The 25,740-nt window shown below is 44.6% G+C and overlaps 1 protein-coding gene across 1 annotated transcript in view; it reads left to right on the forward strand.

The window, feature by feature from the left end:
- The window catches only part of LOC106572356 (disks large-associated protein 4), a 115,135-nt gene that overhangs the window by 78,288 nt on the left and 11,107 nt on the right, over positions 1–25,740 (forward strand). The window contains exons 2-5 of the mRNA XM_014146417.3: positions 4,089–5,344; positions 5,889–6,127; positions 7,336–7,501; positions 9,602–9,818. Coding sequence (XP_014001892.1) covers positions 4,169–5,344; positions 5,889–6,127; positions 7,336–7,501; positions 9,602–9,818 — 1,798 coding nt within the window. The 5' untranslated portion in view covers positions 4,089–4,168. The remainder of the gene's footprint in view (positions 1–4,088; positions 5,345–5,888; positions 6,128–7,335; positions 7,502–9,601; positions 9,819–25,740) is intronic.

Raw genomic sequence — 25,740 nt, forward strand, 5'->3', positions numbered from 1 at the left:
AGCAGTCTTGTCACTCAGGGCATGGGTGAAATTGTCACAGGGTATGGGGGGACAATATTCAGAACAGGTCGATTCATCCCCCACAATGATTTCTATGAATAATCTTTATTTATTTTTTATATATACATATTTTGGGGGGTTGGGATTACCCTGGAGGTCAGTGGCTCCCCAGATAGCATTTGAACATGTCATAAGCATGAGTAGAATTGCAGGAAATTAGCTTTAAATCTTATAATGTTTCTCTCAGCTTCATGACAAAATGTGTAGAATAGCATTATATACTGAACAAAAATATAAACGTAACATGTAAAGTGTTGGTCCCATGTTTCATGAGCTGAAATATAAGAGGCTAGAAATGTTCCATATACACAACAAACAAAAAAATTCTCTCAAATTGTGTGCACAAATTTGTTTACATCCCTGTTAGTTAGCATTGCTCCTTTGCCAAGCTAATCCATCCACCTGACAGGTATGGCATATCAAGAAGCTGATTAAACAGCATGATCATTACACAGGTGCAGCTTGTGCTGGGGACAATAAAAGGCCACTCTAACATGTGCAGTTTTGTCACACAACACCCACAGATGTCCTTCAAAATATCCCTCAATATACCCCTCAAAATTCCCCTGAAAAGGTCCTTCAAAATACCACTCAAAATATCCCTCAAAATACCCTTCAAAATATCCCTCAAAATACCCTTCAAAATATCCCTCAATACTGTATACCCCTCAAAATACCCCTCCATATACCCCTCAAAATATCCCTCAAAATACCCTTCAAAGTATCCCTCCATATACCCCTCAAAATAGACCATATACTCCTCAAAATACCCCTCAAAATACCCCTCCATATAACCCTCAAAATATCCCTCCATATACCCCTCAAAATATCTCTCAAAATACCCCTTCAAAATACCCTTCAAAATACCCCTCCATATATCCCTCAAAATACCCTTCAAGAGAGGTATAATAGGTCAAACTGTGAAGAATTACAGGAAATGTGTTTTAAAATGTAAAGAAATAAATGGGGGAGGACCCACTGATCCCCCCCCCCCCAAAATTTCTACACCAACATTTTACCCTTGACTGTGTGGACATCTCTTTTACCATGGCAGGCAGGCCACAGCTCCCATGACACTAACGCTAAGCCTGTGCTTCCCCATTGTGTGTGTGAACTGGTGACAGGCATTTACAACAGCCTGAGCCCAGGGGATCCTCCCTCTACTTGATAATTAACTCTGAGCCTGTGGTCCAGGTTCCATAGACAAGTCAGGCTGACCCTGGGAACAAGGAATGCATGGATTCCTTTACGCTGCAGCACTTCTCACCATCTCTCTGTAGAGTGCTGTGTGTGTGGGTACGGGTGTCTATGTATGTGTGTATTTGATTACGTGTATGCATGTGTGTGCGTGCATGTGTTAGTGTGCGTGTGGGCTCCTGTGCGTCCGTGTGTGTGTGTGTGTGTGTGTGTGTGTGTGGCTTAGGCAGATAAATTACAAAAGCCTATATTGCTGTAAAGCTTGCTGTATTTGTCACAGCGCTGCTCTGCTTCAGCCGAGACAGACTGAGATAAGTGGGAGCTCTCATACAGCAGATGGAGTGCACAAGGTTAGATAAAGGAAACAAACCCCAAACTAATGTTGTGGTAATGAAATGTGAGCGCTACATGCTCAACTCCGAGGCAGGATTTATTTCCAACTATGCTGTAGAGGGAGATGCTGAATGACCATGCAGTGTGTTCAATGATACAGTTATTACTCCTCTAGCAAGCAACTTGCATGGTAAGCAGTAGTCTCAAATAAATATGGGCTTTTTAAAAATACTTTTTAATGTAATGTTTACAGAGCTTGAAGGAAGAACAGATTACTCTGAGCTACTAGGAAAACATGGCACCCTCCTGATTCCAAAAATCATTCCTAGGCTACCACTAGTTTTCTTGTGACCACATACAGTTCCATCATCAATTTCCTCAGCATGCTTTAGGCTTCCAGCTGCATGTAACCTGAGTCATTGTACCAGAGATAATTTTTTTGCCAGGCAGCGCTGTGATGTCAGAGGCATCAGGAAGAGAGAACCGACGAACACACTGAGAGACGTGTCTAGACTGACTAACCTTGCCAGCACTGCCTGTTGCTGTGGAAACCACTATCCGTGTTGACAGACAGGCCACATGGGACTTTAATTCCATGGCAGGACAATACGGCCCACATTCATCAGAGCTTTAGGACCCCCTGTCTCCTGTCTCAGAGAGGTGATGTCACAACAGCCATTCAGCAGAGAGAGAGAGAGAGAGAAGAACCATCCAACCTGGTCTCAGAGCATTTCGTATTATTCTGTACGTAAATCTGACACACACCATTTAGTACGATATGTTAAGCTTCGTATGGTATGTATTAATTTGTGGATGTCCATCACCCATTTCGTATGATATGTTATGAATTACAATTTGTATGATATGTTACGAATTTGCAGAACGTACAATATCTTACCAATTTGCCCAACGTATGATATGTTTCAAATTCTAGCTAGTTGGCTAATGTTAGCTAGGCTAGGGGTTAGGGTTAAGATTAGGGTAAAAGTAAGGTTTAGGGTTAAGGGGAGACAACCCGTGTCGGACTTCTGTAGATGTTTGCTTTATTCCCCATGTTAACCTCTGTGAACCTGAATCTGTTTCTACCTGCAGTTCACCTTCCATTTGTACAGGGTGGTTGCGGCAGCAAGGTCTGCATTCCTACGCACCAAACCCAGAACATAGGGGCAGACAGAGTGGAAGACAGGGTTACACTCTCAGCAGTGAAATGCACACACAGTTTATATTTGTATTGCTAAATAAGCTTCATAAAATCATAAAAATAAGTTAATCGCTTTTTGAAGTTCAGTCAGACATTCATTTGGTGCTTTATTAATAGGCAGTGACCATTAAAAGACTAACAAGCACAGATGGTAAATTTGAATTTCCCACTTGATGTAGTCTGCATATAAAGATAATCATGTAATTTTTATGAGCAGAGCATATACTGGTATGTACTTAGAAATTCTCTGTCCTGAGCTCAGTTGGGACGCACTGATGTTTTCTAATCCCTGGCCTGCCCTTTACTCCTCCTGCATGCTGTTGGTCTGTTCTGTAGCTCCACCTGCTGGTTAGTTGGAGAACCGTGCGGACATGGTGACGTGTGTAGGCCAGTGTCTAGGAGAAGATAAAGAAATCTGCTTGCAGAGGGCAACTCCTCTGTGTTTTACAGAGCATTTTGGTCTAGCTTTATCAAGAACATGGCTGAAGAAGTGCTGTGTGACACATATCAAGAGCTTGGGACTTTAAGGTTCTATCTGCATTTTTGTCCAAATGTAATTATTGACATAATCTTGTTCTGTTCAATGTTCTCTACCTCTATAGTTCTCTAAATACCCCAATTCAAGTTGTTAAGTTCAAAAGAATACAAGATTAAAAAAAATGCTGACACAATTCAAACCAATGAGGGTTCAGAACTTTAGGTCACACTGTATTTGGATAGTCCAGATTGTCTACAGATGGTCATACTATCAACAAAGTATCTGCTGATAAGCAACTGACTAACTGTTGATAAGCAACTGCTTGCTAAGGTTACGGTTAAGGTTAGGGTAAGGTTTAGAATAAGGGTTAGTGTAAGGGTTAACGTTAGAGTAAGGGTTAGGGTAAGGGTTAAGTTTAGGGTTAGGATAAGGGTTAGGGTTAGTAGATAGTTAGTTGAAATGTTACTGAACTTTAAAGCCAATTATCTCAGAATCATCTTTTTGCAGACAGAACCTTATAGTCCCAAGCTCTCAATATGTCTCTTAAGTTAGTGCTCCACTACAGTACTTAAAAGAGCTTAATGAGCTCCAAATCTAATGTGTTTATGAGCTTAAGTGGATTTGTAGAGCCTCGTACTATAAACACTTAAGGTTGTTCTTTACTGCTTGACTCCAGCATCATCACAGCAGAGGGGAAAGTGTAATGTATGAGTCGTACTCATACTGAGTCGTACTATGAGTCGTATTCATACTGTAACCATCTCTTCCTCTTTCTTATACTGTATATTCTAATAGATATCCTATTCCCCTCTGTTCCAGGATGAGCCCACCAGGGCTGTAGACGCGCCCCAGCTGGAGACATGTTCTAAGAGCAGCAGCAGACCTGCACTGTGGCCACCATGAAAGGGTTAGGTGCCAATCGCAGCCGTCACCTGTCGGACTCTTGTGAGCCATCGGGGGGCCCCCAGAAGCCCCTGTACCCCTTGACCGCTGATCCCCATGGTCCCTTCCTCCTGAGCCCCACCATGAACCACTACGGCACCTTGGACCCCCACCAACTCCACCACTACCAGGCCTCCAACCCCCAACCCCTGCCTCCGGAGTGCCTACTGCCCCTGAACCAGATGTCCAACAGCAGCACCTTCCCCCGCCTCCATGTCACCTCCCAACCGGAACAGTCTGACTACTCCCAGGGCTGCATGGTCCCTGCCGGGGGCGGAGGTAGGCCTGGTGGCAGCCGGGTGGGCACCCTGTCCACCTCCATGTCAATGGGTATGGGCCTGGGTCTCAGCGGGGCTCCCATGATCACAAGTGGATCAGCTACCATCTCTTCTGCGGCAGCGGCCAAGATGAACCGGCTGCCATCTAACCTGTTAGACCAGCTGGAGAAGCACCTGCCCCTGCAGAGGGATGGCTTCAGTACCCTCCAGTTCCACCGGGGTAGGGTGGCCAAGCAGCGCAGCGAGAGTCCCGGACGGATCCGCCACATCATGCACTCTGTCCAGAAGCTATTCAACAAGTCCCAGTCGCTGGAGGGCTCGGTGGTCAAGGGCAACATGAACAGCACTACAGGGGGAGGTGAGGAGGGGACCAGGCAGACCTGCAGGAGTAAGAGTAAAGACAGGGCTAAGACTGAGACGCTGAAGCAGCAACCTAGCAGGCAAAATGCACTGGGGCTTTGGAGCTCAGACGATGCCCTGGATAGTGACACAACCACCAAAGTTGGCCCTATCGCCGTGGGCTACCGTAACCCACTTAGCATGATGACGCTGGGCAGGGCGGTGTCTGACAGCCAGGCTCCTCCCAGGCAACTCCCACATGGTTACAACACCATCTCTGCCCACACACTCAAAGCCTCCAAGAGCAGCAGCGACCTCAAGTACCTGACAGGGACCAGGGGAGGGGAGCTGGTGGGAGGAGGAGGCAGAGAGAGCACCCTGGTGAAGCGAGGCTCCTGGTCCACCCTGACCCTCAGCCAGGCCAGGCAGGTGCTCCAGAAGGGTTCAGCCACTGTCAACAGGACGCTGCTCAAATCCAAGTCGTGTCACCAGGACCTGACCTGTCAGTACCTCCAGGTAGGAGGCCCAGTGAGTATTATTCACATTAGGCACTAGCAGCCACTGCTCCCCATAATTCTCAGAAATTAGGAGATTTGTTTTAAAACCTCATTCATTTGAATCCCTTTTAACTACTTCAGCAGCATCGTGACATTTACGGTATATAATCCCATTATTCAAATTCATTACAAATACACACATAATACATTCAAATTAAGTTAAATGACACATTCAAGGTCTGTCGCATTAAAGGTCCAATGCAGCCATTTTTTATCTCAATATCAAACTATTTCTGGGTAACAATTATGTGCCTTACTGGCCAAAACTCCGTCCCAACAAAACAGGCTGAAATTTTACTAAAAGGGCATTATCATAATTTTCTGAATTTCACAGTATTATTTCAACCTCATAGTGTATAAATATATATAAAACACAGAAAAATCACGTTTTTGACTGCATTGGGTCTTTAAACTAGTTAAAGTGGAGATGATAAAGTGGAGATGAATGTGTGGTGGCTCAGTGAGTCACAGTGGGATGGTGTGTGGCCCCATACTGTCTGTAGGTTCCACTGGGGGACTGGAGTGCTACGCTGGGGGGCCGGGGCCGGCCCAGGGGCCTTGAGATCCCCTGCCGGAGGATGCGTAGTGGCAGCTACGTCAAGGCTATGGGGGACATGGACCAGGACAGCGAGGACTCAGAGGGAAGTCCTAAACCCTCGCCCAAAAAAGCCGCCCGCCGCCAGAGCTACCTGAAGGCCACCCATCAGTCCCTGAGCGAGCATCAGCCTCCACCACCACACAAGTGAGAGAGCCAGATACAAGAGGAAATATGCATGTAGATCATACTGTAGTTAATGCTGTTTAGATACTGTATGGTTCTGAAGAGGAGTTCATTTTCCTTAGCAATCTATGTCATGACAGAACAGATAACATGGGATGTCTTGGGGAACTTATTCTTATACAGAGGAGTAGCTACACTCACCCTGCATGGAAACCTGTCTGCTCTGAGTGAATCTAATATAACAGAATGAAATTAAAGTGGACACCACAAATGGACAGCAGAGGGCAGCATCCTGACACTGACCTTGAACAGTTACTACATAATGTATGCAGGGTAAAAACCTGCAGGCTGCAGCAGACTCCTGTTCAGGAGTAGATACAACTATACCAGTGTAACATGTTCTTATGGGCTGTTCAATTATAGAAAAAGGAAATCACCTACCAACAACAGGTAACCAAACGTTTCCATTTGAGGTAAAAAATGTGAAATGTTTTGTCATGTTCCCCACCGCTCGCACCGGCAGGCCTCGCGGCTATGCACCCATGCTGAAGGATAATGGGGTACTGTGGTCTCCACTACAGAGTGCATGCTCAATGCAGCATTTGGCCAGGTCGGTGTCCTAGGGAGGGAGGCAGCACGGCCCTCCACTCACACATACCCACCTCTGCTGCCACTTCTCTAACCAACCCAGTGCTTTGTCCTGTTCCCCTGCCCACGCCCCATATATTACCAATTGCTCTGAGTGGTGTGTTAGTATCCCAGCCACGGCCACTCCTGTCACTTCTCTCATCATAAACCACTGATCCCCCATACAAACCCTTTCCACCCCCACCCGGCACACACATTCCAACTAACAGGTGCCTCCTCGTCAGGCAACTCAGAACAAAGGAAACAACCTCTCTGTCTCAGCAAATTCCATTGATGATTACAAAGCAAAAAAAATAACTCAAATTCTCTCCCTTTTATTTTGATGTTTACTGACGACTCAATGTTTCCTCTGTGCTGTCATTTTGATACCCAACTATTCTCCACTCTGCTATCCTCTCATCTCGCTGGTATTTGATCTCACAAAATCACAAGAAATTTGGGGAAGTTCAAAGCATCTGCTGAAAATGGATGCGGTTCTCATCAACCCAAGATGTCCCGTATCCTCCCCACCCTTCATCCAGGTCTTTTCCTTATGGTTGAGGGGTTATTTCGGCAACTAATTCTCCCCTCTACCCCTGTAGTTGTCTCCCCTCCCTGAGAGAACTCTCCACCAATCGGAGCCTGGACAACCTGGACTGCCTGGTGAGCCCGTGCGAGCCCCCGATGGCCATGCGGCACTGGGACGATCGCAGAGACTACCACCAAGGCTATGCTACCCTGGGCAGGGCCATGATGAGCAGTGGTCAGGTATGTACTGTAAATCCACTCTCCCTATTCACTCATTACACTCTTTATCAGGGTCTCAAACAGGCCTGTCAGTGTGTGTAGGAATAGTAACCCCATACAACAAACACATCATAACAGTTTGACAGATACATGTAGGCATAATTAGGTACTACTGTATTAAATGAATTATTCATAAAGAATGCCCTCAGACAGTGCAAAGACAAGCCTCAAGCCTGAAACAACAACCAGAAATGAGTGGGATGTTGACAGCTGAATCCTCTATTTCTGTGACTGCAGGCAGGGATAGAACATTTCAGATTATGTGTGAGACGCTGATTGGTTAAACATCCAGTAAGCCAGAAGAGACAAGAACAGGAATGATGCTTGAAAGTAATTTTCAGAAGTTAAGACTGGGACATGAGCCTCCTTCTAATCCTGAGGACATTCTGTTTTTATCAAAACCAGCAGACTCCTTTCAGATGGAACATCCGGAGCCACCTTTGCTCATGGAGTTAAAATGATGACAACAATGGAATTGCCCTCTTTACCTCACAGGAAGCTTTTTTTATTATCATATTTCAGTAATTGAATTTGGGAGATGACAGTAAAATCTGTTTTGGGACAAAAGCAAGTATTTTCTGAATGAACTGCAACGTTTTATCAGGATTGATATCTGATGGATTATGATGGCTGCCTTAGCAGGAAAACAGGCTTCAAAGGATCTGCATTGTTGTACATGGAGGTAAATGCGCATAAAATCAAATATAGGAAAGGTTGTAACACATCGATGCCTTTTCCTTCAAGTATTTTCACTGGGTATAAAAAGGAGTACAGACATTATCAGTTTACATGCTAAAATTATAGACCGGAAAGATGGTTTCAAGATGGTAATAATCATTCCAAAACCATGATAAAAAGTATTGCAAGATTCAAACGGATCAAATAACGGATAAGCAGCAACCAAGGAATAGGCTCTTATTTGTAAAAATCATGGAATGGTGTGAAGTTTCATCATTTGATTTACATGAAGTTTCAGAATGGATTTTGAATACTGAGCATCCATGTTACATCCCCTTTCTTTCTTGGAGGACACAATGATGACCATGTGCCAACTCTGGCACCAGCCTCCTCCTCTCACACTGCAATGAAAAGCAGGATGAACAAACAGACACTCCACCTGCTACCAACATCATTAAAACCATGAACATCACAGCAGCCTGGCATAGAAGACTGGGGTGTAATAAGCTATCATTGTTCCTCCTTCTCCACTCTGGCACTGTTTGAACAGTGAAACGAGCCTTTATCCCAGGACGGACTGGTGAAGTTGACTCAGCTGGTCTGTCTCTACAATACCTTGTCCCTGTTCAACCTATCCCTGGCCCTGGGCTACATAGATGTACTATGATATATTCCTGCTGATGAATCTGCTGTTATGTGAACATGTCATGTTGTCAACGCCAGAGACTGGAAATGTCCTACACCAATAAACGTCTTGTAGATCATTAGCACCGCTGAACTGAGCAAAACCAGACACCACCACTACCACTACGACTATGATGTGGAGAGAGTGAACCACTTGTAGTGTGAGGCTGCTGGTGCCTCAGTAGCAGTGATTGTATTAGCTCCTGGCATGAGGAGTAAAGTGAAATCTGACGCTGCTGGCTTATCATCACTGATTAAACATTCTGTGTGGTATTTCACATTAGATACAGTACAGTGAGTGCACTGATTATCAGGGGACACAAAGCTCAAACAGAATATTTAAATAATGAGATGTATTCAACAAGGTCACTGCAGATTTACTTTTTGATCAATTGATTTCATTAAGTAAAATCGTGAGCGTGCATGATAACTCCTGTACCCATTTTCCTCTAGAGATAGTAAAAATGTCCATTATCAGTGCATGAGTTTCTTTGGTAAATCTAACAGTCCTTTTGTTTGGGCTCTCGTGAGCTGAGACGAACAGGATCCTTCACACTCTCTGACCATACACCACCACCTTACTCCAGCAGCATGCCCCGCCACCCGAGACTGGCACTGCTTTCGCCTCACAGGCGGCGGAGATCTACTGGTCGCCTAAGTCCCCGCCCCCAACTTGTCAACCTGCACGTGTCCTTTCAGGTGTGTGGGCAGGGCTGTGGGCGCTCGCTGTACTGCGAGGCGGAGTCCCAGGCGGTGGAGGCTCTGGACCTGCCCACACCGACGTACTTCCGCTCCCGCAGCCACAGCTACCTGCGGGCCATCCAGGCTGGCTGCTCCCAGGATGAGGACACCGCCTCAGTGGACTCTGATTCACCTCCACCCACCACCACCGGCTGCACCCATATCTCCAGCACCAGTGAGTATACTGTACTGTTCAGTATGGGCGTGGGCACTGGGGATTGGACAGACAAAGCTTTTATGCCTTTACTGTAGGCATAATAGTTTTGTTTGAAAAGGGCCTTATCATCCTTTTTTAACACGATTCATGGATCATTTAGTATCTCCAAGATAAGGACTATGATGTAAGATTCCCACATGCATTGATGTATTTTCAAATCCAGCAGGGAAAATGTATATGAAAGGCGTGAGGGACTGTACTTCTTCCGCGCGTGCACACACACACACACACACACACACACACACACACACACACACACACACACACACACACACACAGGGCAAGACAGATTTGGTCTCTTCTGGCTGGTGGCCCTGAATGGCCTACCAGCCCAGTGTGAAAGTAGACATTGTAGAGGGAGGTGATGCGGCAAGACTGGACTGGTGCCAGCTAACTCATCCATACCCATTACACAACAGTGAGCAGGGGGATATGTGCCGTCTGGTGATACATCATGGTGAGTTTGCACACCTGGGTCTCACACGCACACGCGCTGTAGCGGATGTTTTCCATGCATGAGAACAAAACTTCTCAAATATCAAGCCAGTTCACAGATGTGGGTGGTCTCAGATAGTGGTCTGTCCACTGCTGGAGTCTGTGAACCTAAAAACATATCAAAACGTTATAAAAACACATCATTGTTTCCCCTCATCAATCGCTGTTTTCATTTTTGCATCAGATGGACTTCTGTGGCTCAGCTAAGGGCCCTTGTTGTCAGTTACCACATCAAGGCCTATGAAAATGCCATGCAGTCAGCAATTACAGGCGGTGGTGTAAAAAGTTAGAGGAGCCCCAGCAGAGTCTGAGCAGCCCCGGCAGAGTCTGAGCAGCATGGGAATCACTGTGTCATATGATGCAGTCTGTTTGCAGCACAAAAGCAGCCCTTGCCCAGATGAACGTTGCCTTAGGGAAGACTGTGGTGGGTTTAGAGCAGGGGAAATGGAGTTGGTCTAGCCAGGGCTGCAAAGTGCTCTCTTCCTGAATCATGCTGAAACAAAGTGTTTGTAGGCCTACTGATCAATATGTTTTACAAGGGCAGGGCACCCCATAATTGAAATGTTAGACTATTGCTGCTGCCATTCCATTTTTTTTGTAGACCATTATGAATATTAAAAAGTGTCCATCTGAACATTAGACCTGTAGTTCATTCAAATACATGTATAATTTGACAGCAATTATTTTGCAATATCATAGTTTTCAGCCAATCGAAGTAACATGTTCCATTCCATCGAACATATTTTGCACTCTTGCGCGTTTGTCTTTTCTTACAAGCACTGATTTCGCTGATAACTGCGGAGGAAAGTTTTACTTGCAAATCACTGCGGTCATGGCTAGAAGGGATCCAGGTTTTGTCAAATTTACATCAGATTAAACTTTTTGTAACAGTTTAGGAGAATTACCGTAGCAGGTTAGGGACATTGTTAGGAAAATGCTTAGGGTTAACTAAAATGCAAAACAATTCAATTTTTGACGTTAATTTGACAAAAGCTGGATCCCTTCTAGCCATGACCAATTACTGCTCTGAATAAATCCAAAACGTAAATATAGAGGCGGGAACGTACACGACCAAGCCGGGGAAATCGTAGACACAAAAAACAGACATTGATATTATCCAATGGCCATTAAGAAACTCGTTGTCGTGGACAAAAAAGGCGGGGAAACATGACGCCCTTTGTTGACTGGAGATTTAAACCAATCCTGTTCGTCTATGGCGAGATTGATGACCATCTACATCCAATGGCGTTGTAGTGTGTGCCAGTCTGCAAAAGGTGGACTCCAATCCCTTACTTTAAGGGCGTGTCCCTTTTGATTCCTTTCTTCAAGGAACGTTGTGTGAACAGTTAGAAATAGCACAGTAGCGCATGCCTCTGTCTATTAAAACAACCTCGAATGAATTTACAGAAAATACGGATTTATTGACTCGCTTTTATCAAAGTAAGCTTAAATATTTTATAATGTACTCGTGTCTGAACTGCGATTTGGATCGATTGGTATTGACCGTCGTTAGCGACGAACGCTAGCTAACTACCCTGTCTAACGTGGATGAGAGGAATCGCCCTGGTTCTGGGATCCACGTACTGTAGGTAACGTTAGCTAGCGATGTTACACTAGGTTAGGGAGCTAAATCTTCACGACTCGTACAAATGTTTTCTTCATTCCACTGCTAGTATTCATTTTTTTGTCGTGGTAATCAGTTAACTATCGTTATTAGCAGGTGACCGTTTGTAGCGAATAACGTTATACAATCAATCCAGCACCCGATAATGTCTTTGGTGTAGCTAATGTTAGCTAGATCAGGGTTTCCAAAACTCGGTCCTGCCCCCACTTCACGCTGGTGCACATTTTTTTGTTTTGTCCTAGCGCTAGACAGCTGATTCAAATAGTCAACTCATCATCAAGCTTTGATTATTTTAATCAGCTGTGTAGTGGTAGGGCAAAAACCCAAACGTGCCCTCAGGACCGAGTTAGGGAAACCCTGAGCTACGTTAGATAGCTAATGTTAGCGATGACTGACAGCAACCGTCTTGTTAACGAGCTAACGTTACTGTAGCTAGCTACCAGCACCCCATCATTGCAAGCAGAGTGGATAGTTAGTTGGCTAGTAGCGCTGTCAACCACAAGTTGAATTACCAAATTAGAAATGCAGCTAAAACTAGTTAGATGGCTATCTGACAGTTCCTGTCTAACGTTATTTAGGTAACGTTAATGTTAGTTACCAAGTAGCTACGTTCCCATATTTGGTGAGTTTGGAGAGAGACTGGTAAACTTAAATTACTAGTTTCGGGTCAGACATTTTTACCCCAGTCATTTTTCCAGTTTCGAACTCACCAAATTGTGACCATGATATTGATGATCATATGATCTAGCTAGTAATATCCAGCTAACGTTAGATCCCGTGGCTGCATCATCCAGTCAAGTTAGCTAAAACAGTCAAGTTAGCTAAAACTAAACTGTTTATTCTGCAGTTTAAGTTACATCATAAGAGATGTGTGTGTGGTTGCTAAGTAGTAAGACCTAAGTAGTAAGACCTAAGTAGTAAGACCTCACCCTTGCCAAGGATCTACCTCCTTGCCAAATGTTTTAATGCATGCATTTGTTTGTTTTTACTGCTATGGTGAAAAGAAGGTGGATAGTTGGCGATTTGTGAGCCAACCAGAAATGAATCAAGTATGGATTGTAAACTAGACTTCTTCAAAACAAACTGTTATGGTTAGAAGTCAACCGATTATGATTTTTCAACGCCGATACTGATTATTGGAGGACCAAAAAAAGCCATTTTTATATATATATTTGTAATAATGACAATTACAACAATACTGAATTAACACTTATTTTAACTTAATATAATGCTTCAATAAAATCAATTTAGTCTCAAATAAATAATGAAACATGTTCAATTTGGTTTAAATAATGCAAAAACAAAGTGTTGGAGAAGAAAGTAAGTGCATTATGTGCCATGTAAAAAAAGCTAACTTTTAAGTTCCTTGCTCAGAACATATGAAAGCTGGTGGTTCCTTTTAACACGAGTCTTCAATATTCCCAGGTAAGAAGTTTTAGCTTGTAGTTATTATAGGACTATTTCTCTCTATACCATTTGTATTTCATATACCTTTGACTATTGGATGTTCTAATAGGTACTTTAGTATTGCCAGCCTAGTTGATAGGCTTGAAGTCATAAACAGCGCAATGCTTGAAGCACAGCGAAGAGCTGCTGGCAAATGCAGGAAAGTGCTGTTTGAATTAATGCTTACGAGCCTGCTGCTGCCTACCACCGCTCAGTCTGCTCCATCAAAGCATAGACTTAATTATAATATAATAACACACAGAAATACGAGCCTTAGGTCATTAATATGGTCAAATCCGGAAAGTATCATTTCGAAAACAAAACGTTTATTCTTTCAGTGAAATACGGAACCGTTCCGTATTTTATCTAACGGGTGGCATCCCTAAGTCTAAATATTGCTGTTACATTGCACAACCTTCAATGTTATGTCATAAATATTTACAATTCTGGCAAATGAATTACGGTCTTTGTTAGGAAGAAATGGACTTCACACAGTTCGACGAGCCAGGCGGCCCAAACTGCTGCATATACCCTGACTGCTTGCACGGAACGCAAGAGAAGTGACAATTTCCCTAGTTATAAGAAATTCATGTTAGCAGGCAATATTAACTAAATATGCAGGTTTAAAAATATATACTTGTGTATTGATTTTAAGAAAGGCTTTGATGTTTATGGTTAGGTACACATTGGTGCAACGACAGTGCTTTTTTTCGCGAATGCGGTTGTTAAATCACCCATTTGGTGAAGTAGGCTGTGATTCAATTATAAATTAACAGGCACTGCAGGACAAGCTAGATAAACTAGTAATATCATCAACCATGTGTAGTTAACTAGTGATTGATCGTTTTTTTATAAATAAGTTTAATGCTAGCTAGCACCTTACCTTGGCTCCTTGCTGCACTCGCATAACAGGTAGTCTCCTCGTGGAGTGCAATGTAATCGGCCATAATTGGTGACCAAAAATGCCGATTACCGATTGTTATGAAAACTTGAAATCGGCCCTAATTAATAGGTCGACCTCTAGTTATGGTGCATTTTCATGACTCTTCCTCAGATGTCACTTGTCCAGCAACTATTTCAAGAGGAATATCATGTTTCTTTTTATTTTATTGCATTTTGTCTCTGAAGGCCATTTATTGTCTGGTTTCTGAGTATACAATCAATAATTGAACAGCTTCCGGACAATGTACTAATTTAAGTGCTTTGCAGTTAAACAGCTGGACCTTTTATGAGAGGCTTGAATCTGTGCTCTGTATACCAGGGACCATGGTAGCACCCCTGACTTTGTTTAGCTTGAAAGCTGTTGTAGGGCTGGGATCAGATGGCCATTCATTCAAAGGCTTCAGATAACACATGGTCAGCACATGAATAAACAGACATTGAGTCACATGCTCTGGCAATGCATACAGTCTGGCTGTACACACACTCATTGATGAGGTCATTGCTGAGTCAGTGGGTGTAGTCACTATAGTTACATGACTATTTTCAAACAGACATTCTAAAGGGATGAGTAGTAAAATGACTGTGCTACAGAGAAATGATGCAACCCCTCAGTCTGCAAGTCCTTGGTATTTGGTTTGGCAGAATCTGAATCCTGTCGTATTCAAGTGACCAATCTGTAAGAATTGGGTCACAAGGAGGATCTCTTGCATCCATGATGTCATAGTTCAATCTCAACAGCTCCGCCTGTGTAATCTTGACAATGTAATACCGCTCATGTAGCTGGTCGCGACACACACAGCCGTACAAATGAGGGTCGCCCAATCCTACAATATGCGTTGAACACAAGATTAAAAGGGGTTAGAGGAAGTGTGTTTGTGACATTCTGTCTGGTGTTGTCTTGCTGTAGTAGGCTAGTACCACACCGCTCCAGTCCCACCCGAGCCCTCCTCTTGACACCTGACAGGACTAATTCCGGGTATTTACATCAGCTAATTAGGCTTTCCACCAAGCTGGCACCAATCCCCACAGGGCACAGGGTGGTCTGGAAACTCCACAGGACGTCATTAGCGTTTTAAGACCTTCCTGGAGTAACACCACTGTGACTGACTGGACGGACCACTTCAAGCAGCCCCCAACACTTGTGCTGTAAGAGAGTAGAACTAGTTTGTTCTAAACCTGTTTTTGTGGGGCGGGTGTCTTGAATCTGCAGATTTTTACTAAGTATTTTTCCAGTTAAGTGATTTGACTGGTTACTTAGTTTGTGGACAGCTGTTTCCAGAGGCTGTAGCTTGTTGTTGCACTCATCATAAACTAGAATTACCATTGGTGTTTATATTCTAACCACTCTCTTTGTAAACCATTGCTGTATTGTGTTTTTTGTCTTCCTGTTGGTGTGTTCTTGGGCTGTCCAGTCTGCCTGCCTCTCTCTCAGTAGCACTACTCACCATTAGCCCTGTCCAGCCTGTCTACATTTTTGTTTCTCACCAGTCCTGTCTATCCCCTCTGGTCTTGGACCACCAGCTGAGTTCTTCAGCAGCCTGTCACCTTGCTACACAGTCACTATAATGCTGTTAATCTGGGGCTGATCCAACCCTTTGCCGTGTGCAGATTAGGAGCACTTAGACACTCACAGGAGCACCTATTAAAAGTAGGGCTGTGACTGTCATGGAATTTTGGATGACTGATAAGGTCGGCCAAATGGGCATCGTTGTACCATTTACAACAGAAAAATAATCATTCAAATAATAATTTTTAAGGTGCACATTTTCTCTTCTCCTAACTGCATGTGCTGCTGAAGCAGAAGTCTCCTTTGCTACAACACCTTTCTTGGTTCAGCAAGGAGCAACATAGTGTCATCATGTTGTAGATAGGGCTGGGAATGGATGGGGACCTCACAATACAATATCACTACACTTAGGTGCTGATACAATAGGTATTGCAATTTGATGTTTAGAACATTCACAACATGGCCAAAAGTCTATGGACTCCTGCTTGTCAATCATCTCATCTCCTAAATCATGGGCGTTACTATGAAGTTAGCCCCCCCTCCCCCCCTCTTTGCTGCTATAACATCCTCTACTCTTCTGGTAAGGCTTTCCACTAGATGTTGGAACATTGCTGTGGGGACTTGCTTTCATTCAGCCACGATCATTTGTGAGGTCGGCACTGATGTTGGGCGATTAGGCCTGGCTCGCAATCAGTGTTCCAATTCACCCCAAAGGTGTTCGATGGGGTTGAGGTCAGGACTCTGTGCAGGCCAGTCAAGTTCTTCCACACCGATCTTGACAAACAATTTCTGTATGGACCTCGCTTTGTGCACAGGGGCATTGTTATGCTGAAACAGGAAAGGGCCTTCCCTGAACTGTTTTCTCAAAGTTGGAAGCACAGAATCGTCTAGCATGTCATTGTATGCTGTAGCGTTAAGATTTCCCTTCACTGGAGCTAAAGGGCCTAGCCCGAATCATGAAAAACAGCCCCAGACCATTATACCTCCTTCACCAAACTATACAGTTGGAACTGCATTTGGGCAGGTAGCGTTCTCCTGGCATCCGCCAAACCCAGATTTGTCAGACATAATGACGCCGACGGACAGGGCTGCTGTACTTTTAGCTCTTAGGAAACGTGGCACTACTTTGTTTTTATGTGTTATTTCTTACATTAGTAGCCCAGCATTTTTTTGTTTTGTTATTACATACTGCCGGGAAGAACTTTTGGATATCAGTGCGGCGGTAACTCACCAGCATTACGAACAGGAATACGACTTTCCCGAATCGGATCCTTTGCTGGTACCCTCCAGTGCAATTGAACTGATTCCAGAGGCTGTTCCAAAACACTGCCTGTGGGAAAGAGGTACTTGGAGTGGACTTTGTCGGATTTAGGAGGCGCACACACCACCCACCGCTTCCGAGTATATTACTCGCTAATGTTCAGTCTCTGGATAATAAAGTTGACGAGCTCAAGGCGAGGATTTCCTTCCAGAGAGACATCAGGGGATTGTTAACATACTGTTTCACAGAAACATGGCTCTCGGGGATATATTGTCTGAGTCCGTTAAGCCAGTTGGGTTCTCAGTTCATTGCGCAGACAGGAATAAATATCTCTCAGGGAAGAAGGAGGGCGGGTGTGTGTGTTTCATGATTAACTACTCATGGTGTGATTGTGATAACATACAGTACTGATAACACACATACTGTTCTTCCTCCCGGGGAAGGACTGCCCGTTCCATGATCTCGCCATCACGGTTGACAACTCCCTTGTGTCCTCCTCCCAGAGTGCTAAGAACCTTGGCGTGATCCTGGACAACACCCTGTCGTTCTCCACTAACATCAAGGCGGTGACCCGATCCTGTAGGTTCATGCTCTACAACATTCGCAGAGTACGACCCTGCCTCACACAGGAAGCGGCGCAGGTCCTAATCCAGGCACTTGTCATCTCCCGTCTGGATTACTGCAACTCGCTGTTGGCTGGGCTCCCTGCCTGTGCCATTAAACCCCTACAACTCATCCAGAACGCCGCAGCCCGTCTGGTGTTCAACCTTCCCAAGTTCTCTCACGTCACCTCGCTCCTCCGCTCTCTCCACTGGCTTCCAGTTGAAGCTCGCATCCGCTACAAGACCATGGTGATTGCCTACGGAGCTGTGAAGGGAACGGCACCTCCATACCTTCAGGCTCTGATCAGGCCCTACACCCAAACAAGGGCACTGCGTTCATCCACCTCTGGCCTACTGGCCCCCCTACCTCTGAGGAAGCACAGTTCCCGCTCAGCCCAGTCAAAACTGTTCGCTGCTCTGGCACCCCAATGGTGGAACAAGCTCCCTCACGACGCCAGGACAGCGGAGTCAATCACCACCTTCCGGAGACACCTGAAACCCCACCTCTTTAAGGAATACCTAGGATAGGATAAAGTAATCCTTCTAACCCCCCCCCCCCCCCCCCCTTAAAAGATTTAGATGCACTATTGTAAAGTGGTTGTTCCACTGGATATCATAAGGTGAATGCACCAATTTGTAAGTCGCTCTGGATAAGAGCGTCTGCTAAATGACTTAAATGTAAATGTAATACAGGAACTCAAGTTATTTTGTTCACCCGACCTAGAATACCACAATCAAATGCCAACCGTATTACCTCCCAAGAGAATTTCTCTTCAGTTGTAGTCACAGCCATGTATATTCAAACCGATACCATGACAGCCCTCAAAGAACTTCACTGGACTTTATGCAAACTGGAAACCACATATCCTGAGGCCGCATTTATTGTAGCTAGGGATTTTCACTAACAAAGCAAATTTGAGAAAAACGTTACCGAAGTTCTATCAACACACTGACTGTAGTACTCGCGCTGCTAAAACACTCGACCACTGCTACTCCTACTTCCGAAATGCCTACAATGCCCTCCCTTCGGCAACTCTGATCATGACTCCATTTTGCTCCTCCCTTCTTATAGTCAGAAACTCAAACAGGAAGTACCTGTGCTAAGGACTATTCAACGCTGGTCTGACATTCGTAATCCACGCTTCAAAATTGTTTTGATCACGCGGACTGGGATATGTTCCGGGGAGCCTCCGAGAACAACAGACGAATGCACTGATACGATGACTTGAGTTTATCAGGAAATGTATAGGAGATGTTGTACCCACTATGACAATTAAAACCTACCCTAACCGGAAACCGTGGATACATGGCAGCATTCACGCAAAACTGAAAGTGCGAACCACCACATTTAACCATGGCAAGGTGACTGAGAATATGGCCGAATACAAACAGTGTAGTTATTCCCTCCTTAAGGAAATCAAACAGGCAAAACGTCAGTATAGAGACAAAGTGGAGTCGCAATTCAACTGCTCAGACATGACGCATGTGGCAGGGTCTACAGACAATCACGGACTACAAAGGGGAAACCAGCTACGCGAGGACAGTTTTGCTTCCAGACAAGCTTAAACACCTTCGCCCGTTTTGAGGATAACACAGTGTCACCCACTGCTAATGACTGTGGTCTCTCCTTCTCCGTGTCCGACTTTACTAAGACATTTTAAACGTGTTAACCCTTGCAAGGCTGCTGGCCCAGACGGCATCCCTAGCCGCGTCCTCAGAGCATGCGCAGACCAGCTGGCTGGAGTGTTTACGGACATATTTAATCTCTCCCTTTCCCAGTCTGTTGTCCCCAGATGCTTCAAGATGTCCACCATTGTTCCTGTACCCAAGAAAGCAAAGGTAACTTAACTAAATGACTATCGCCCGTAGCACTCACTTCTGTCATCGTGAAGTGCTTTGAGAGACTAGTCAAGGATCATATCAACTCTACCTTACTTGACTTCCTAGACCCACTTCAATTTGCTTACCGCCCCAATAGATCCATAGACGATGCCATCGCAATGCACACTGCCCTGTCCCATCTGGACATGAGGATTACCTATGTAAGAATGCCGTTACTTGACCATAGCTCAGCATTCAACACCATAGTACCCCCCCAAACTCATCATTAAGCTCGAGGCCCTGGGTCCCAACCCCGCCTTGTGCAACTGGGTCCTGGACATCCTGAAGGGCCACCGACCAGGTGGTGAAGGTAGGAAACAACATCTCTACTTCGATGATCCTCAACATTGGGGCCCCACAAGGATGCGTGCTCAGCCACCTCCTGTACTCCCTGTTGACCCACGCCTCCAACTCACCCGTCAAGTTTGCAGACGACACAACAGTAGTAGGCCTGATTAACAACCATGTCAAGACAGCCTACAGGGAGGAGGTGAGGGCCCTGGGAGTGTGGTGCCAGGAAAATAACCTCTCACCCAACTTCAACAAAACTGAGGAGCATCATGGACTTCCCCCTATCCACATCAACGGGACCACAGTGGAAAAGGTGAAGAGCTTCAAGTTCCTCAGCGTACACATCACTGACAAACTGAAATGGTCCACCCACACAGAAAGTGTGGTGAAGGCACAACAGCGCCTCTTCAACCTCAGGAGGCTGAAGAAATTTCGCTTGGCACCTAAAACCCTCACAAACTTTTACAGATGTACAATTGAAAGCATCCCGTATCACCACCTGGTATGGCAACTGCACCACCCGCAACCGCAGGGCTCTCCAGAGGGTGGTGCAGTCTGCCCAAAGCATCCCCAGGGGCAAACTACCTGCCCTCCTGGACAGCTACAGCACCCAATGTCACAGGAAGGCCAAAAATATCATCAAGGACAACAACCACCCGAGCCACTGCCTGTTCACCCCGCTATCATCCAGAAGGCGAGGTCAGTACAGGTGCATCAAAGCTGGGGCCGAGAGACTGAAAAACAGCTTCTATCTCAAGGCCACCATTGTTGAACAGCCATCACTAGCACATTAGAGGCTGCTGCCCTATATACATAGACTTGAAATCACTGGCCACTTTTATAATGGAACGCTAGTCACTTTAATGTTTATATATTTTGCATTATTCATCCCATATTTATATACTTATTCTATTATACTGTATCTTAGTCTATGCCACTGACGTTGCTCGTTCAAATATTTATATATTCTTAATTCCTTTACTTTAGATTGTGTGTATTGTTAGATATTACTGCGCTGTTGGAGCTAGAAACACAATCATTTCGTTTCAACCACGATAACATCTGCGAAACACATGTATGTTACAAATGAAATTGGATTAGATTTGACTTCCAGATTGTGAAACATTATTCATCACTCCAGAGTGCGCGTTTTCACCACTCGAGCCGACGCTTGGCATTGCGCATGGTGATCTTAGGCTTTTGTGCAGCTGTTCGGCCACGGAAAAAACATTTCATGAAGCTCCCGACGAACAGTTCTTGTGTTGACGTTGCTTCCAGTGGCAGTTTGAAACTCAAATCGGCTGTTATTTGTCACGTGCCGAATAAAACAGGTGTAGATCTTACTGCTTACTTACAAGCCCTTAACCAACAATGCAGTTCAAGAAATAGAGTTAAGAAAATATTTGCTAAATAAACAAAAAAACGTACTTTTTATTAACACAATAAAATAACAACAAAGTTATATACAAGGGGTACTGGTACCGAGTCAATGTGCGGGGGTACAGGTAGGTCGAGGTAATTTGTACATGTAGGTAGGGGTAAAGTGAGTATGCATAGATAATAAACAGCGAGTAGCAGCTTTGTAAAAACAAAGGGTGGGTGACAATGTAAATAGTCCGGGTGCCCGTTTTTATTAATTGTTCAGCAGTCTTATGGCTTTGTGGTAGAATCTGTTTTTAGAATCCTTTTGAACCTAGACTTGGTGCTCCGGTACCGCTTTCAGGGGGGAAGCAGAGAGAACAGTCTATGACTTGGGTGACAGGAGTCTTCGACAATTTATTTGGCCTTCCTCTGACACCGCCTGGTATGGAGGTCCTGGGTGGCATGTAGCTTGGCCCCAGTGATGTACTGGGCCGTACATACTACCCTCTCTAGTGCCTTACAGTTGGATGCCGAGTAGTTGCCTTACCAGGCGGTGATGCAACCGGTCAGGATGCTCTCGATGCTGTAGAACCTCCTTTTGAGGATCTGGGGACCCATGCCAAATCTTTTCAGTCTCCTGAGGGGGAATAGGTTTTGTCATGCCCTCTTCACGACTGTCTTGGTGTGTTTGGACCATGATAGTTTGTTGGTGATGTGGACACCAAGAAACTTGAAGCTCTCAACCTGCTCTACTACAGCCCCGTCGATGTTAATGGGGGCCTGTTCGGCCCTCCTTTTTCTGGTCCAGAGGATCTTAGTTTAACTAAGATATTTGATACATTATTTCTAAGTGGAAAAAATGTTCATGAAAAACGAGTCGTCTCGTTGAATGACAATACTTTATTGAAGAATCCCTACTTTTTACCAATCACCGACCATGGGGCGTAGACTTCGGCTTGCCTGGAGAAACATTTTTGTGTGGCCGAACAGCTGAAAAAACCCTTACCAAAGGCCAAAAAAAACTGCACGACGTCGTCGACTATGCACAAACTCTTACGAAATGTTTAGGCTGGGAAGCATGCGGATGCTTTTAGTGCAGACAGGAAGAGATGCAGGAAGCAGCTCTGGAGTCATCAGACCAAGGTCCCATTCAGTGGGGTGCAACAGCATACAGGTTCAGAGAATGATGTATGTTTCTTTTTTTTCTATTTGCAGTGTTTAGATTTATTGTGCCCGCCAGGTTGGGAAACAGCCAAATCAGCACCATGTCTCATCTGCCCACTGAGGCTAGTTTGCTTAATTAACACTCATCTCAACTGGTAGGATGAGGGTTTCACAAAAATAAGACCAACAGTAATTAAACCATGTTAAATCCCACTGCAATCTCAGACTGATGTCCCAAGATGGCAGAGAACAGTGAACTTATTATTTTGAATCTATGGTTACGAACAGAGTGTGTATTATATTGACAAGATAGTGACTGGTCTAACAATGGATTTACATGTCCTCAGATGTAAAGCAGGTGGGAGGAGGCGAGATCAGGTGGGACCATTCTAGCCAATGTGAGAGCACATACTCGTGTGAACAGGCCATCGAGAGGGATGGATAAAGGACTCATCTTTTTATCTGTGCCATTATAGCGTCTGTGACAGCATGGGCAGTTCCGTTGAGGCAATCTCCATTTTAAAAGTAGTACATTTTCTTCTTCATTGGCTGATTGCTCCCAACTCATAAGAATTCCCACCCAGTTGACTATTTTAAAATGGTGGAAGGCCTCATGGACAACGTCCGTGCTATAACAGGTTATATTCATGAGTCCTCAACAGGCACAACTCCGATAGTCATTTTTGGTTTTATTTGCCGAAAAGCCTTGTTCGGCTGGTCTCAGATGATGAAGAAGCCGGATGTGGAGCTTCTGGGCCGATGTGGTCTGCGGTTGTGGTTGTGAGGCCAGTTGGAGGTATTGCTAAATTCTCTAAAATGATGTTGGAGGTGGCTTATGGTAGAGAAATTAATATTCAATTCTCCAGCAGTAGCTCTTGTGGACACACCTGCAGTCAGTATGCCAATTGCACGCTCCCTCAACTTGACATCTCTGGCATGGTGTTGTGTGACAACTGCACATTTTAGGGTGGCCTTTTATTCCAAAGTTTTTGTCACGTGCGCCGAATACAACAGGTGTAGACTTCACAGTGAAATGCTTACTTACAGGCTCTAACCAATAGTGAAAAAAAAGGTGTTAGGTGAACAATAGGTAAGTAAAAAATAAATAAAACAACAGTAAAAAGACAGGCTATAAAAGTAGCGAGGCTATAAAAGTAGCGAGGCTACATACAGACACCGGTTAGTCAGGCTGATTGCGGTAGTATGTACATGTAGATATGGTTAAAGTGACTATGCATATATGATGAACAGAATAGCAGTAGCGTAAAAGAGGGGTTGGTGCACCTGTATAATGATGATGCTGTAAAGGTTGTCGAGAGTTTATTATTTAAAAATGTTTTACCCCTCTGGTTGCACATTTAACATGCTGGTAGAAATGAGGTAAAACGGATTTGAGTTTCTTATGGCCATATACAGCTCATTGACTGCAGTCTTAGTGCCAGCATCTGTTTGTGGTGGTATGTAGACAGCTACGAAAAATACAGAAACTCTTTTGGTAAATAGTGTGGTTTACAGCTTATCACGAGAGACTCTACCTCAGGCGAGCAAAACGGCAAGACTTCCTTAGATCTTGTGCACCAGCTGTTGTTTACCAATATACATAGACCGTCACCCCGTGTCTTACCAGAGGCTGCTGTTCTATCCTGCCGAAAAGCAGAAAACTCGCCAGCTGTATGTTATTCGTGTCGTCGTTCAGCCACAATTCGGTGAAACATAAGATATTACAGTTTTTAATGTCCCGTTGGTAGGATATAGGTGATCGTAATTTCTGTTTTATTTATTTTTTTATTAGCGATTGATTGTACGTTGGCTAATAGGACTGAAGGTAGATTACCCACTCGGTGACGGATCCTTACAAGGCACCCAGATCTTCGTCCACGATACCGCCGTTTCTTTCTCCTGCGAATGGTGGGGATGAGGGCCTTGTCGGCCGTCTGAAGTAACTCCTTCCTGCCTGACTCGTTCAAGATAAAGTATTCCTCCAGTATGGGGTGAGTAATCGCTGTCCTGATATCTAGAAGCAATTTTCGGTCATGAAACATTTATATACAAAATAACTTACAAAACGCGAAAAAACATGCACAATATTACAGTTGGTTACGGGGATCGTAAAACGGCAGCCATCTCCTTCGGCGCCATTCTTCAGTGCATCATGGACTGCTCCCCATCAGTTATAATCCACAATAGATTGTAAAACTACTTTGTTTCTGATCAAAGTCCAGATCTGTAATCCACTCATGCCTCATGTGCATTAACATATCCTAGGCCAGACTGGTTTTGCATTGAATGCAAAGTAGAGGTGTGATTCACAGACTCATTCACTAGCAATACTCATGTTATCAGATATCCAAGTGCTCAGTGTTTTCTGATGTTTGTCCCTTCTGATGCCAGCCCTGGATATCTTATGCCGTCTATGAGACCAGTGGGTGGGTAGTAGGGTTGGCACTGCCCCACAGGAGCAGAGGTTCCAGACAGCTTAGTTAATCTACCCCATAATCACCTCTGGGCAGTCAGCCCATGGTGAAGGGCAGAGCAAGCATGGTTCAGTAATACAAATCACAGCAGGACTGGACAGAGCCTTTCTGCCAAAGTATGAATAATAGGTAGTTCTACAGCGTTAGTGCTTAAAAACAGCACTTCTTCTGTCATTGGTGTTACTGATGGATTATGGCCCTTTCTGTCATTTGTTTGGTGAGGGAGTAGGCTGTCTGGACTGTGTACACATGTTTGTGTGGTACACTAGCGAATGCGTACCAGCCCCGTAGACATGGGGATCAAGAAGCTTGTAGTACTAAGAAGAATGTGACAACACTGAACACGCCACATGAATTAACTCGTCGAACTCTTGTGTGTCTATGCTGGGCAGTTGAGGAATGGGTCCCGTTCTCGGGGAATAAAGGTGTCCTTTTGTCCTCGGCTGGCGCCGGGCCCAGAGCTGAGGAGGTTGCTGCTGTTAGAGCAACGTGTGAGACAGCGCTTCTCTCTGTGACCACTGGATTCCACAGGCCTGTTTGTGTGCGTTGGTGACGTTTGAATGTGAAATGAAATGGAGCAGCCTGTCATTTGTTGATGACAGAGCTCATGTCTACACTTCCCTGTTGCTATAAACAAAGGATATTGAAGGATGTTTGGTCACACTAACATTAACCTATATAGGCCAGGCATTTCCCTTTTCATACCGGTGAATCAACTGCGAAATGGACTTAGACAAACCCATGTAGACAAACCATGTCCTTGTAGTAAAGTATGTAGGTTATTCCCTACAGTTTCCAGTAATAGTGCTATAAACCTTTTTTTCAATTCAG

The sequence above is a fragment of the Salmo salar genome, chromosome 15, assembly GCF_965601325.2.
Source record: "Salmo salar chromosome 15, fSalSal1, whole genome shotgun sequence".
Classification (NCBI taxonomy): Eukaryota; Metazoa; Chordata; class Actinopteri; order Salmoniformes; family Salmonidae; genus Salmo; species Salmo salar.